This window comes from Balaenoptera acutorostrata, chromosome 10 (genome assembly GCF_949987535.1).
Source record: "Balaenoptera acutorostrata chromosome 10, mBalAcu1.1, whole genome shotgun sequence".
Classification (NCBI taxonomy): Eukaryota; Metazoa; Chordata; class Mammalia; order Artiodactyla; family Balaenopteridae; genus Balaenoptera; species Balaenoptera acutorostrata.
The window spans coordinates 82,616,494-82,632,656 of record NC_080073.1 but is presented as its reverse complement, the minus strand read 5'-3'; the positions used below and the strand labels follow the sequence as shown (position 1 = coordinate 82,632,656).

Here is a 16,163-nt window from a genome sequence, read left to right as displayed (position 1 = left end):
TCTTGTTATTAGCCAGTCAGAATATTCATTTACATTAATGTGACTTGCTAAACTACTTGGAGTTCCACTAAAATGTAATCACTTTAGGGCCTAATTCTCAGTTATTTCACCTTTAATGGCTGTCAAGGGGGTTTTAAACACAGTGGCACGGTTGTTGAAAGTAGCACTAGGTGAAAAGGAGAAAAGCTTTGCTAGGAAGAGATCTAATCTTACTGGAGAATTTTGAGAGAGGGTTATAGAAGTCCCCACAGCCCTTGCTAGACAGTGTCTGTGCTCTGGGCAGCTGTGGGCCTGGAAGGCTTCTTCCTGTCCTGAGGGCAGCAAGGCCCCCTGCAGGGCACAACTTGCACCCACACTGCACACACCCAGGAAACCGGAATCACAGAATGGTAGGACTCCTCCACTTTATAAAAGTGCTTCTTCGCCACTTTCTGTTTTTCATTGGATTGATAAGAAAATGACCCAAAAGATGGAAGAAAGCAGTTTTTATTTTTCATAATGAAGTAAGTTTTTCTTCATATTTTTCAATTATCAAAAAACATCTAGAGGGCTTCCCTGGTGGCGCAGTGGTTGAGAATCTGCCTGCCAATGCAGGGGACATGGGTTCGAGCCCTGGTCTGAGAAGATCACACATGCCGCGGAGCAGCTGGGCCCGTGAGCCACAATTACTGAACCTGAGCGTCTGGAGCCTGTGCTCCGCAACAAGAGAGGCCGCGATAGTGAGAGGCCCGCGCACCGCGATGAAGAGTGGCCCCCGCTTGCCGCAACTGGAGAAAGCCCTCGCACAGAAACGAAGACCCAACACAGCCATAAATAAATAAATAAATAGAAATTTAAAAAACATCTAGAATCTGACAACTCAAAACTATTGATGATACCTAAAGTTTTCTATGTTCTGTGTAAAATAGAAAGTGGCACGGAAATAACGGATGGCAGGAACTTCTTATTTAAACCAGAGAGGCGTAATAGATTTACAGATTTATCCCAATTATCTATGCCTGCTCATCCATGGTTCTGTAAAATGGGATTGGGCGTTCATAGTTCAGCCCCTGGAACACTTCAAGATCACAGAATGCCGCGAATCATCAAAGCTTTGATTTTATTCGGGAAGATTTTATTTGATACGTTTAATGATTTTCTTACTCTCTGAAAACTGGCCTATGTGAGAGGTATGGTCCCTTGAAGTCAATCAGAACATAAGGCTGGTCAAACAGTATTCCTGTCGCCTGAGTAGTCTGGGTAAATAAGCGTTTACTGGGAAGCTAAATCAGACAGCTCTGAAAATTAAAGTAGTGAAAACTCTAGCGTTTAGGTGAAGGGTTAAGCTTTCATGAATGAGGTGATAGTTCACACTATTCCTTTCCAGCAGAACTCATTAACAGATGCCAAAAAGTCACAAGTGTGTGTCAGTGGGAGGTGCAAGGGGGGCGTGAGGGGGTTGAATTTTTTAAAAAGTCAAATGCTTAGTCTTGTTTATTGGTTTGTTTTCCACTTTTGTGGATTTTTGTTTTTAATGTAACTTGTTATTTTGAGGTAATTTCAGGTTCATAACTAAGAAATAACACAGAGATCCCAGATCCCAAGTACCCTTTACCCAGTTCCCCCTCCCTGGTAACATGGTGCAGAACTGTAGTTTGGTACCACAATGAGGTTGCTGACATTGTTACAGAAAAGATACAGGACGTTTCCATCAGCATATGTTGCCCTTTTATAGCCACATCTGCTTCCCTCCTGCCTTCACTCCATCTCTGACCCCTGGTAACTGCTCATCTCTTCTCCATCTCTATAATTTTGTCATTTCAAAAGTGTTATATAAAGGGATTGGCTTTTTTCCACTAAGTCTAGAGATTCATCCAGGTTGTTACATGTATCAGAAGTGTGTTGCTTTTGCTGAGGAGAAGTATTCCATGGTGTGGATGTACCACTATTTGTTTAATAATTCACCTGTTGAAGAGTATCTTGGTTGTTTCCAGTTTGGGGCTATAATAGATAAAGGTGCTGTGAATACTCACGTATAGGTTTTTTTTTTTTTTTTTTTTTTTTTTTTAAATTTTATTATTTATTTTTGGCTGTTCTGGGTCTTCGGTTCGTGCGAGGGCTTTCTCTAGTTGCGGCAAGTGGGGGCCACTCTTCATCGCGGTGCGGGGACCGCTCTTCATCGCGGTGCGCGGGCCTTTCACTATCGCGGCCCCTCCCGTTGCGGGGCACAGGCTCCAGATGCGCAGGCTCAGTAGTTGTGGCTCACGGGCCCAGCCGCTCCACGGCATGTGGGATCTTCCCAGACCAGGGCTCGAACCCGTGTCTCCTGCATTAGCAGGCAGATTCTCAACCACTGCGCCACCAGGGAAGCCCTCACGTATAGGTTTTTGTGTGCATGTCAATCTTTTCTCTGGAATAAGTGCCCAGTAACTTTATTTTACTGATGGCATACTGTTTGTATGCCTGTACCATAATTTATGTAGCAAGTTACTTTTAAATGGGTATTTTTCTGCTGCTTATATCACTGATGACAATCTTATAATTAAATCTTAATGCACATCTGCTTTTATTTCCTTAGTATAAGGATTTCTACAAGTGAGCTTGAGTGTGCAGAATTTTAAAGCTTTTTTTTTTAAGTATCTCTCATTTTTTAATGTTTATTTTTAATTTAAGTGCATCTGATTCCAGAGCATTTTCATTACCTCAAAAACCCCATACACGTCAGCAATTACTTCCCATCCTCCCCTTCCCCAACCCCTGGCAACCACTAATGTACTTTGTGTCTGTATGGATTTGCCTATTCTGGACATTTCCTATAAAACAGAATCGTGTAATATGTGACCTTTTGTGTCTGACTTCTTTAACGTAGCATAATGTTTCCAAGGTTCATCTATGTTGTAACGTGTATCAGTACTTCATTCCTTTTTATGGCTGAAAAACATTCCATTGTGTGGATGTACTACCTTTTATTTATTCATCAGTTGGTGGACATTTGGGTTTTTACCCCCCCCCCTTTCTTTTTGGCTAATATAAATAATGCTGCTGTGAATACTTGTGTACAGGTTTTTATTTCTTCTGGGCATATACCTAGGAATAGAATTGCTGGGTCATATGATAGCTCTGCGTTTCACTTTTTTAGGACCTACCGAACGATTTTCCACAGCAGATGTACCATTTGACAATCCCAAATGATGTATGAGTGTTCCAATTTCTCCATATCCTCACCAACAATTGTGTCTGTCTTTATGATGATAGCATTCCTAGTGGGTGTCATATGGATCTTTCTAAAAGAGAAAGGGCCAGAGCTGTTGGGGTAACACTACCTTGCTGATAGGTGGCCACCTGACCTACCAGCTACGGAAAGCTCATCCCGGAAGTGACACACCATCCCTTTTGCTGTGTTCTATTGGCCCTATACACAGCCCTGGTCCAGTGCAGGAGAGGATCCCTGGGGACCACCTTAGAGGCTGCCTTCCACAGATGCCAAGTTCACATGAAGACACCTCTGTCCCCTAATCCAGGGAATGAAGCTGATAGGAAGTGGCTCAGTGTAGGACTGATAATAACGGGGCCTGAGCCAGAGCCCACCTCTTGGCCAGTGTCGGGATGCTTCCTTTTGTCCACCTTGCCTCCTTCCAAGCAGTACGTCCAGTTGGCTGTGGGCAGGTATGTGCTGTGAGTTCTGGCGTTGGCAGCCACTTGGTGGCACCTCACACGTCCCCAGCTCAGTGTGACTAAGCCCATGGTTACTAAATCCCTCTTGTGTCCCGAGAACAGCTGCTGGGGGTGACAGGGAGCAGGATAGACCCTCCCTCGCTGCGCTTTACAGGCCTGGCCTCCATTGACACCTGTCAGACTGGGAAATGCTGACAGAGGGTAAGGGGTCCCGCCTCCTGCCAGGGGCGGGGGGCGGGGGGCGGGGAGGGGGGGTGGTATTCTTTATAACAACATTCCAGAGTGGACGAAGGGCTTACACTACTTCATGCCTGCTGGCTGTATGTTATATGTGCTGTGTAACACTGTTTAGAAGGTAGGAGAACTGATCTCTGACTTAATGAGGTTTATTTCAGCTTAAGAGATGATTCCCCCATCCCCCGCCCCAGCTGGTGGAGTTACAGCAAACAGGGAATTGTAACCTAATTTGTAGGAATGAAAAACATTTTCTCCTTGACCCCTGTCCTAGCCTAGACTCTGTCATTGTAATACAATACATGGATATTGTCTGCAACAGATTTCATTAGTCCCAAAGCCCAGTTTATATACACAGCAGTAGTTCCCCAAGAAGGCTGGCAGCTCATCAAAATTACCTGAGGAACTTTTCAAAAAAAAAAAACAAATTTCTCAGCCTCTTGACTACTGAATCTGTTTCTAGGGGTGGGTCCCAGAAATCTGTTTTTTAAAGCTTCTAGGTGATTGTGAGATGCGGACAGATTGGAAAACCCATTGATGTGAAACTGAAAGATGTGAAGGCATTCATTCATTAATAGTTTCAGCCAGTAGTCGGCAAGCTGTCAGGCACAGATCTAGGCTCTGAAGGCACAGATGGGAACATAAGAGGTTCTGCCCTGAAGAGCTTGGAGCTTAATGGGGATTATGAACAAATGAGCAGATAATTGCAGTATAACTGACAATCACAACACTTTAAACATAAGCCTATAATTTTATCACTGATAGTGGAAGTGTTGATGGGCATACGAAAATGAGGCCAAGGAGGATTGCCACCCTTTTCCCGCTGACTTCCCAAATAGGTCTTAATATGGAGATTTCTAAGGTCTCTCTTACCAAGCATCATGAGTGAATACAACTGGTTGTTTTTGGTTTTTGTGTTTTTTCATTTTGTTTGTTTTTGGCTGCGTTGGGTCTTCGTTGCTGCGCAGGGCTTTCTCTAGTTGCAGCAAGTGGGGGCTACTCTTCATTGTGGTGCGCGGGCTTCTCATCGCGGTGGCTTCCCTTGTTGCAGAGTGCGGGCTCTAGGCACATGGGCTTCAGTAGTTGCAGCACACGGGCTCAGTAGTTGTGGCACGCAGGCCCTCAAGCAAGCATGCTTCAGTAGTTGCAGCATGTGGGCTCAGTAGTTGCGGTGTGCAGGCTCTAGGGCACGCGGGCTCAGTTGCTCCGCGGCATGTGGGATCTTCCCGGGCCAGGGATCGAACCCGTGTCCCCTGCATTGGCAGGCGGATTCTTAACCACTGTGCCACCAGGGAAGTCCCTACAACTGATCTTTTAAAATTTTAATTGAAATATAGTTGATTTACAATATTGTATTAGTTTCAGGTGTACAGCAAAGTGATTCAGTTATATATTTTCAGATTATTTGCCATTATAGGTTATTATAAGATATTGAGTATTGTTTCCTGTACTATATAGTAAATCCTTGTTACTTATCTATTTTACATATAGTAATTTGTATCCGTTAATCCCATAGTACTCCTAATTTATCCCTCCTCCGCCCCCCTTTCCCTCTGGTGACCATAAGTTTGTTTTCTACGTGAGTCTGTTTCTGTTTTGTATATAAATTAATTGGTGTTATTTTTTAGATTCCACATATAAGCGATATCATATGATATTTGTCTTTCTCTGTCGGACTTACTTCACTCAGTATGGTAATTTCTGGATCCATCCATGTTGCTGCAAATGGCAATATTTCATTCTTTTTTTATGGCTGAGTAATATCCCACTGTGAGGACAACTGGTTTTGTTTTTGTTTTTTAACTTGATAGTGTTATTTAAAATCAATTCTGCATTTATTCTCATGGATAAAGCCATGTGACCTCAAAACCACTAATACATATTGTCACCATCCTCTTTACAATGATCTTATGAAGATGCCCCTTGAAAGGCCATACCGGGTTTTTTTTTTTAATTATTTATTTATTTATTTATTTATGGCTGTGTTGGGTCTTCGTTTCTGTGCGAGGGCTTTCTCTAGTTGCGGCAAGTGGGGACCACTCTTCATTGCGGTGCGCGGGCCTCTCATTATCGTGGCCTCTCTTGTTGTGGAGCACAGGCTTCAGACGTGCAGGCTCAGTAATTGTGGCTCACGGGCCTAGTTGCTCCGCGACATGTGGGATTTTCCCAGACCAGGGCTCGAACCCGTGTCTCCTGCATTGGCAGGCAGATTCTCAACCACTGCGCCACCAGGGAAGCCCGCATACCGGCTATTTTAAGAGCGGTAGGTTGTGGGGTGGGAGACTTGGCTTCAAACTTCGGCTCCACCCAAAGTCTGTGACCTTTGGCATCTCAGCCCCCTCTGCAGCTGTAGTAAATGAATGAACTCATTGGGCATCTACCATGTGCTAGTTGCTCGGAGTACAAAAGGCATGTCAGATACAGACTGACTGACTTCTGCTCTGTGCTGATGGTATGAACACTGATCTTCTCTTCCACTCAGAAGTCAGTGACCAGTGTCCCCTTAACATTCCAGAGAATTTATCTAGAGACTCTTAAAAGTCTCCTGGGGCTTCCCTGGTGGCGCAGTGGTTGAGAGTCTGCCTGCTAATGCAGGAGACACGGGTTCGAGCCCTGGTCTGGGAAGATCCCACATGCCACGGAGCGGCTGGGCCCGTGAGCCACAGCTGCTGAGCCTGCGCATCTGGAGCCTGTGCCCCGCAGCGGGAGGGGCCGCGATAGTGAAAGGCCCGCGCACCGCGATGAAGAGTGGCCCCCGCTTGCCGCAACTAGAGAAAGCCCTCGCACGAACCGAAGACCCAGCACAGCCAAAAATAAATAAATAAATTAATTAAATAAATAAATTTAAAAAAAAAAAAAAGTCTCCTGGATTTGCACATATTATGTCATCCCATCGAAAGTAGAGAATGAATGCCAGAGCTGTGAGGTGTGGATGTGGGATGGTTTCATTGCCCGTGGACTTTGCAGGGGACACCAGTCTATGGCTTAGCAAAAACTCACATGAACATTGAATGTGAATTTGGTCAGTGCCAGAGGTCTTTGTAATGATGATAATAACACAGATACGTTTGTATCTATTGTGTGCGTGCATGATTGTAAATATTTTACATATATTATTAACTCATTTAATCCCATGGAGAAGGCACTGTCAATGGCCCTTCTTTTACAGGTGAGGAAATTAAGTAACTGGCCCAAGATCACACAGCTAGTAAGTAGTGGAGCAGTGACCGGAACCCTGGCTATCGGGCTCCTGACCAGTGCTCCCCACAGGGTCTTTGCACACTGCTAACCACTTTGTTTCAGGAGGGCAGAGTGATGTCTGTCTCTGTCACTGTCGTTTTCCTAACGAGCAGTACTTGTATACTGCTTGGCACATAGTAGGCGCTTGTTAAATATTCAGCTGCCTTTCCGATGACTGGTGGCATGAAGGGCAGTCACTCTCAGCATCACCAGGAGCGCAGAAGTAAAACCAGTCATGGGAAGACCTGATCCCGGCCCTCGGATCTTTCACCTTGTCTCACCGCAGCCTCATGTGGATTGATGAGTTACTGTCAGCAAAGCTCTTTGTGGGAGCAGAGCTCTCCATCCATCCGCAGCAGTCTGGCCTTCATCCACCGGCAAGGGGCTTTCTGTGTCTATATTCGCTTCGTCTTCTTCCAAATGACAGTGTGCTTCAGCCGAAGCCAAATGTCACTGGTTTTATTCTTCTGATTTCAAATGAGAATTGAGTCATCCAAGAGTAATTTTCTACAGTGAACCCCTCTCCAGATGCTTGTGGGGTAAGTGGGTTGGTGTGTGAGGTCTTTACTGGGGAAGAACTTTGATGTTATGTTCTGTTCCTTAGCTCTGAATAAGAATTCCCCTAGAAGCTACTAGAGGCCAAGGGAGAGTCACTTGACACCTAACCTGGGACTTGGAGAAAAGGTGAAGACAGAATGAACAGAGAGGAAGGACCACAGATGATTCATTTAAGAACAGAGTGGGTGTGACCCTCCACCACTTTAGAAGAATAGAATGTCCTTCTCTGGCAATGGTTAGAATAGTGCTTTTCAGTTAACTGGTTGCAACCAAGGAGTTGGAGGTGACGTGGGCTTCCCTTTCAACCTGTCTCATCTAACTTTTGTATAAGGGAGAACTTGAGTGTGGCAGCATTTACAGTCCCCTCCCCCGCCCCAGTTGTCCATTACACCAGAACGAGGGGCTCAGCCTTTAACCGCAGCGCTGACCTGTAGCAGGACTTGGTGGTGCCCCAGCTTTGCAGTGACTGGCCTGAAGCTCAGCTAGAGCTATGTCCTTTCTCACGTGCTTGCTGTGCGGTAGGAGAAAATGACTCCATCAGAGTATTAACGAGAGTTGGATGTACCCTTAGAATGAGGATAAGAGAGTATGAGAAGCCTATGGGGGAATGAGAGTAAGCATAGGTTCCTGGATTGTCGAAATGAGGGGACCACTGTTGATGTGGCAGATAATTTCTCCCGAGCCAAGATTTAATCCGGAGTTATCTTCTTTTTAAGTGCCAGCACTCTAAAGGGATTCTCTTGTCAACTTGATTTCATATCTGGAAGCTTGTTAGTGCTTAGATGTTTTTCCCCTTAGGGTCTTTATGACAGTTGTATATTTTAACATTTCTGAGCAGATGTGGTTATTTTCCTCCACTCATTCCCAAGCTGATTTTCTCCAACCAAGAAAAACCTTTTTAAATTCAAGAAACAGTGTTGTGACTACCAAATTAAAGCACCATTTAATGTTTTGTGTTATTGGCAGCAACTTGGAATGTTCTCATGCCTGCTTAACAGGAGTTGACTGTTAAGGGGATGAATGGGTTGGAGAACAGAAAGTGGAGGGAGATTTCCTCCTGACCCCTGGGAGCTGGAAGCTCAGTTTAGCTGACTCATTTTTAGATGAACTGCGACAATTCTAAATGAATAAATAAACAAAACAGGACACGATGAGGAAGCTAACAGTAGTTAAATGTCTGCAGTAAACACATTTTTAAACCAAAAGCAATGTGACTTGACTGATTTCACAGGAAAGGGGGCTTTCAAAGCAAGCTGACTGCTCCCTGCCACCATTGCCTTGGCAGCAAGAAAAACCAGGGCTTGACCCTGAAAATAAATCGTCACTGCTAAGCTTTAGAGTCAGCAAACAGCCTGGTTGTGGGTTTAGGTAATTAACTTCCTTTACTATGATAATTTTTTAAAATCTTGCTGTCCTTTAAAACAAATTTGCCTTAAGATCCCAGCACTTTTCACGTGCTTGGTAGCTTTCTCACTTTCTCCTGCTCCAGGTATAAATGGCCAAGATTCTCAACATTTGCATTCTTACCAAGACCAATAACTTCATCTTGAGAATCGCGGTGGGAGCAGCTCTCCTTAACCCCAGCGACCTTCCCTGTGGCCACCCCACCACCCCATTTGCTCACAGTTTGTTGTCTCTCTTGGGGGCCACGTGGAAAGGGGGGGGGCACTAATTTGCCGTAAAGCTTGTTGTGTCTTATTTCAAGCCTCCAGCAAATTCTGTGTGATACTAGATCACAGTGAAAACGAACGGTTGTTCAGCCTCACGCAGATGACTCACCTGGGCCTGCTCCTGCGGAGAGCTAACTCATGGACAGATGGATCTTCCACAGAAGCCCGGCTCTCTTTGGGGGATTCAGGTTTTGCCCTTTTGTGCCCTGTTTTCATCAGGTATTTCCAGGTTTGTGTATTCTGAGCTGTGGTAGTTTGAACGTTTCTCTTGAATTTAGGCCTGAGGCTCACCTGAACCCTAAAATATGTAGTGCACGTGCCAGGAACTTGCCACGGGTCACAGAACTAATCCTTGATTTAGATGAAGGTGTACTGAATGCTCTCTCATCCTCTTTTAATACAGGGTAATTGCTGGCCCTAGTTAATCATTTCTTTTCTTAGTGAGATACTTAGCATGAGGCGCAATTGTAATACAGCTGCATAGTTACCAAAAACACTCCAGAATTTGATAGTGGGAAGTGGCTTTCAACTAAGAGTGTCTTCTGGGAAATGTGCGTACAAGAGTTCTTTAAAATCTATTCTAATTTACCTGCCCGTGTTTTCTGCCCTTATCCTGTTTTCACCGTTGTCATTTTCTGTGTGTGGCCCTTGAACTCGTGAAGAGCTTTTGGATGCTGTTGTGGTTGGAATTTTCCTTAATGTATCTGATTACTCCCTGTCGTGACCTGTCATTCTGGGAGGCCCCGCAGGCTGAGCGAGTGCCAGAGACTCCTGGTTAAAGAGGGTGGGGAGGCGATGCTTGGCTTGGTGTCAGCGTGATCTGGCCCCTGGGAGGTGCTGACTCTCCCTTTTTCCTGTCTGAGTGTGGGGAACCAGTCACATCAAAGAATGGCTTATTCTTTTGCTGCGCTCAGGACCAGAGCTCCTCTTGCGTGGGCCCAGCGCCTGGGCTTGGTCCCTGCGAGTACAATTGTCCAGAGCAGCTGTGTGCCTGCGTGACCCAGCTCGCCCAAGCTGCCAGTAGGTTGGCTGGGTGTTAAGAAGTGACGTTCCCAGCCCACGTGCAGCTTGGAAGATGGGGATCTGCCGCAGTCAGGCAGGCCACAGACCTGGCCGTGCGGTTGGACACCTTGTGTAAAGTGGGTCATGCCATTCCCGTGATCCCAGATCGCCAGGCAGAGTGTCAAGGGCTTTGCAGGGCCCCGTGCCTCTCCCCCCGTTCCTTTAGAAAAGTACAAAAGAGCACAGCTCAGCCCACAGGCTGCTCAGCAAGTGCGCAGTTCGCCCAGCAGGGCAGGTCGGCCCGGTGGGAGGAGTTCACTTGCTGGGACCTTTTGTCCTGTTCCTGCCAGGCGGGCCAGCCCGGGAGCTGCGAAGGGGACGCGGGGATGGGTGTGAGTGCAGCTAAGGTGCCGCCTCCCCTGCCAGCCGGTGGCCACGAGCTCCCCGCACCGCGGGGTTGATTTCTGTGAACCCCAGTGGGCGGGGAGGGGAGGACAGAGGGGCGATGGCCCCAGGCCACTGCCCCCAGCTGGCCCTCAAACTGGAGTGCCCTTTCTCTCTGCTCTGTGGTCACCTTATCCGAGTGACGACCGCATTTTCCACAGTAAATTTTCGCTCCGTGATCCCATCCCCTTTACCCTCCTTTATTTTTTCTTGCTGACAGTCACTACGTAACGTATTTTACATGTGTGTTCCTGCCCAGCCTGGAATTTTGTTCCCTGCTGCACCCGTCAGGGCCGTCCTGCCTCTGCGCCTGGCACGGGGCAGGCGCTTGGTAAGCGTGTGGTGTGAATGAGAAATGAATCCATGGTATTAAGGGATCTGGACGTGTGGCCGGCTGGACAGGGACATGGCACTGTGCTGCGATGATGAAAGCAAACCTTTGCTGGAGAAGCCTCCTGGTGACCGGTGTGAAAACAGCCCCTTCTGAGAAGGTCATGGGACATGTCCAGTTGTGGGCTTGGCTGGGGGAGAGGATGGGGAAAGCCATGAACGTGGCCGCGTCCAGCCCACAACCAGGCCTCCGATTCCCCAGCCAGGGGCTCTGCTGGTTAGGGCCTCATGTTCCCCCTTTTCAACATAGACATTTCAGGAATTATGAGCAACTCTCTCTGAAAATTACTACTGTTGTGATTGTTCGGCTAGCTCTTTCACGTGTTCCTACGTTTGATGGTGAAAAGTTCTGCAAGCCTGAGAGAATTCTCAAGCTGAGAAGAAATGTGGTCTAAGAACAGCTGGGCCCTTACTGACAGAAGCGTGTGGAGATGTTCCGTCTTAGAATGAGCCCCCGTGCTGCCGCCTCCTGCAGGGCTCAGGACGGGTTCAGATTCGGATTGTTCAGGACAGACGGCCTGTAACAGAAGTCTTCAGTATCACCACATACTAGATCCCATAGTCTCTTCTGGGGGCCTGCTGCTGGGTTCAGAGTGATTGGACTGAAATTTTACCTTGTGTTTAGCCAGGCTGCTTTTCTGTTGCCATGACGTCAGCGTTGTCATCTTTGTAACGATGGGTCATTTATACCCATTCCTGGGCCTCATTTTTTCCCTAAGTCCACGGATGTTCTCCCCCCACCTCCACCCCACAGGTCTGTTTCCTGTCATTTTTGAGCACTCCTTTACTTCTGTTTCCAGCTTTTCTACATCCTCCCTACATAGAAACCAAAACTGGTTACAGGCTCCTGTGAAAGGGCTCTTAGTTAAAAATGAGAATGATATTCTTACTGTTTTCGTCAGGTGTGCTCCTGATGTTAGATCCCAGAATGCTGTTACTTGCTAGGACTTTTACAGCTTGTTGTTAATGCATATATGCATCATTTCCAACATCTGCTTGTTGGCAGACTCGGTTGGTTTTGGTGTTCAGCACGTGCCTTCTCCCCCATCGTGAAAGTCTAGTCTGTTCTAGGCCTCCAGGCGAGCTCTTTGTGTTTTTCCCTATTCGACAATCCTTTGTACACGGCAGGTTTAGTACGTTCATTTCAGTCTCATCTTTCATGCTCAGATAATGCTTCACGCTGACAGGTGCCTCTCTCCTGAGACGTTGTCAACTATCCCACCTTCCATCGCTGCCCCCTGGGGGTGTTAGGACTTGCATTGGACGTTGTGAGCTCACTGGTGGGAGTTTAGTGGGCAGGGCACACGGGCACTGGCGGTATCCACTGTGGAGTGGACCCTGCGGCAGACACACAGCAGGAAGCCTTTATGGGAGGGCTTGCTGCGTGCCAGGCACTGCTCTAAGGACCTTAGGGGGGTATTAGTGTATTAGATCATTTGCTCTTCTTAACAGCCTGAGGGGCAATTATTATTTCCCACATGTTACAGGTAGGAGGCTAAATAACTTGTCCAAGGCCATATTACTATTAAGTGGAAAAAATGGGTTTCAAACCCAAATTGTCTGATAAGGAGCCCAACGTGGAACCTCTTAATCACCTGCCAGCCTGTCATGCTTTTCTGCCTGGTTGTGTAACTGTTGAATGACAAAGGTGGCATATCAAATGGTTGGCACTTGGGTGTGTGGGAGCTGGTGGCTTCTTGGCCGAGGGAGTCCGCGCCCTGCAAGTCTCCCCCCAGGGCAGGACAGATGCTGGAACAGAACCCTGGTCGCTGCTGCTTTCAAAGTGTCATGGATGGCAAATGATTAACTGCCTAGTTGATGAAACCAATTCTGCCTTTGCCCTTGGAAGCAAAAATATTTGTGGTTATTTCTATGAGAGTAATGACCAAGACAGTTAAACGTCTGCCTCCTAACTTTAATATAGAAAATCTAGTCAATACACAGATGAAAAGATGCTTCGCTACCCTGTAAATGTAAATCTTAAATGGGGGAAGATAGGGAGTTATAAAGTCTTAAAGATGGAGGTAGGTCTGTAACCAGTAATAGGAGATCATCTCCAAGATGTTGTCAGTGAAAACAATCGGCAGTATTTTTCCAAGCCTTTTTTTTTTTTTTTTTTTTTTTTTGCAGTTACCACAGTAAGAATATATTTCACATCACAGCTGAGTACATCATACTCATAAGTATGGTACAGTAACACTGAAGATTCACGACAGTATTCATTCTCACTAAGGGCAAAGCACTCTGATTATTATGATCAGTTTATTATTTCTAATGCGAAGTTGACTTGATCATCTATTAATGGGTTGTGACCAGCAATTGTAAAAACTCCCATTTGGCATGACTTCTTTTGTGCTCAAAAGAGAGAAATCTCTGGAAGTATGGTACCAGTAGGTTCCTTCTAACAGTGGGCTGGAGGGATTGTGTTGGAGCAAAGTGATGAGATTTTTCTTACCTCCTCTTTTCATTTTAAATGTTTGAATTTTTTTTTTACTATGGACGTGAGTACGTTAAGACAGTAATTAATAAAAGTACCCAGCAGGGGAACTGTCTTCTCCCTGTGGCGGTCCTGTTTGCCCCAATGGGCTCTTCCCTGTCTGCCTCCTTTCTATCCAGTTCCATCCTTCTCCCCACTGAGATTTCAGCTTCAAAGAGAGAGTTTTTACAGAGCTGAGAAAAGAAGCACAGAAAACTGGCGCTTCATTTATAAAGTGAATTCACGGGATTGTGTCTTTTCTTTTGATTTTCAAATTAGAACTTAGCCCATAGGTTACTTTTGTGAGTTTAAAAAGAAATTGTTTGAACATGAGGAACTTAACCTTGTCCAGAGCATGTTCCCTGAAAAGAATTTGTTCTTGTTGTTTTATGAAAAAATACAAAAAGCATTTTGAGTAGAGATTTAATCAATGTCTCTTTTTCTTAATAGGTTTTAAAATGGAACACTTTGATGCATCACTTAGTACCTATTTCCAGGCATTGCTCGGCCCCCGAGGTAAGGTGGTTTTGGGTTTTGCTCCCTCCTCCTTCCCCCACCCCCCGCTCCTTGTTACAGGCACATGTAAATATTGCACAAAGACATTCTAGAAAACATGAGCATTTTCCAATGATTAGACTAACGCTTTGTCCTGGATACCAGGGGCTTGGAGTCCTCTGAGGTCCCCTGGCTGCTGGGGCGGAGACACAGGTACTGTGACCCTCTGCTGACTTTGGCTGGAGCTCAGGTTTGCTGTCAAGCTTGCAGCCTGAGAATGCCACAGATTTCACCATTGCTGGTGGCATGGTTTCCTCAGTTCTTGTTAGTCTCCAGCTGAAACTGACTTCCAAAATGCACTGCTGCAATAGGAGTTTAAAACTCTTCCCCTTTTACAATTCTAAGGGCTTTTTAATGTCCTTTTGTGTTGTGTCACGTCAATGGCTAGATATATACACCTGAGCTCTTTTGCTCATCTTTCATTACCTTTTAGGAAGTAGGTCAGCTCCATGTTACACCTTCTTCTAATGTCATCTATAATGTCTTAGTTGTAAAGAAGGAACTTTGGGAGTTCCCAGGAAGATTCTTAGGAAAACTGCAAGAGGCTTTTAAACAGATGAAAAGATTCTCAGTTCACTTGTGTCTTTTAAAATACAAAAGAAAACAATAAAAGGAACTTCATCTGTTAGTAAGGCAGAGATGAAATAAGGCTGATACCATCTGTGGTAATAGTGAGGATGTGGAGAAAGAGTCTAACTTGGGGTAACCTCTCTGGAGGGCAGTTGTGTTTTCTGTTGAAATTAAAATGCTCGTGTCCTTTGACTCAGCAAAGATACGTATAAGGAAGGTGCTTAACAGCATCGCTTGTCAAAACTGGAAATAATCTAGAAGCCCATCCGTAGGGGACAAGTTAAATTAGTGTGCAGCCCTTGGAAAAGAACAAGCCAGATCTATCTCTCTGTGCTGGTGTTGGGACGATGCCTTCCTTTGAGTGTTGCTGGATCAAAAATCCAATTTTAAATGGCTGAAACAATAATAAAAATTATTAGCTTACATTATGTGATCTGAGTTACTTCAGGGGCTCCGTGATGATACCCAAGAACCCCATTCTTGTCATTTCCTACCTTGCATCCTCGGTATGTCAGCAGCTCTGTCCTCAGGATAGGTTTCCCCACCTTTCGTGGTTGCAAGGTGGCTTCTACAGCTCTAGGCTGCACCTCCAGAGGAGGAGGGAGAAGTCTGATCATTTGCACGGTTTTAAGAACAAGTAAATTCTTCCCCAGAGCTCTTCACAAACTGTCATCTCCTCAAGAGTTCAGTGGCCACAGTTGCTCCACATGTTTATGTCTGAGCCAGTCCCCAGGGAGTGGGTTAGGTCTCCACAGTTGACTAGATCCCTAAGGATTTACCGCCTGGGGTTGGGGCCAGCCACCCAGGAAGTACTTGGATACTTGGTCATATAGAAGAATGAAGATCTGTGATAAAATTTTAAAAGCACAGTGCAAAACAGCGTTAAGTAAAAGGAAATGGGAGGTTTTTGTGGGCGCATTTATTGTGTTTGTGATTATGTACACATCAATATTTGTAACAGTCTGATGTCAGTTGCTACGGAGGAACTTGTTTTCTCAGAATTGACGGCTTCCAGCCCAGAGCTGAGAACAGAAGGGGTTAAGAATCGTCTTGTTAAGCTCACTGGGGCGGCCGCTCCCCTGAAGGGCTTCTGAGAAGCACAGTTCGGCAGAAGTGGCCACCACCCTAGCATCACTAGTGGGGAGAGGGTGGAGGGCGACTCCATCTAAAGCCAAGAGAAGAAACACGGGGAATTTAGGGTGTCGGCAAGAAAGGAGACTGACAGTGGTTTCCCAAGTGGATGTATGCTCCACTTAACCTATGCTTGTCCTACAAGGTCAAGGGAGAGAGCATTGGAGAGAGTAGCAAGATGGTCCAGCCAGGAGCTCACAGAAGGGGCTGAGACACTGTCCCCACTTAGCTGCTGCTGC

At 45.9% G+C, this 16,163-nt stretch overlaps 1 protein-coding gene across 9 annotated transcripts in view; it reads left to right on the top strand.

The window, feature by feature from the left end:
• The window catches only part of ELOVL5 (ELOVL fatty acid elongase 5), a 70,935-nt gene that overhangs the window by 31,260 nt on the left and 23,512 nt on the right, over window positions 1-16,163 (top strand). For all 9 annotated transcript variants that reach the window (XM_057554440.1, XM_057554437.1, XM_057554439.1 and 6 more), the window contains one exon: window positions 14,119-14,184. In XM_057554440.1, coding sequence (XP_057410423.1) covers window positions 14,140-14,184 — 45 coding nt within the window. In that variant the 5' untranslated portion in view covers window positions 14,119-14,139. The remainder of the gene's footprint in view (window positions 1-14,118; window positions 14,185-16,163) is intronic.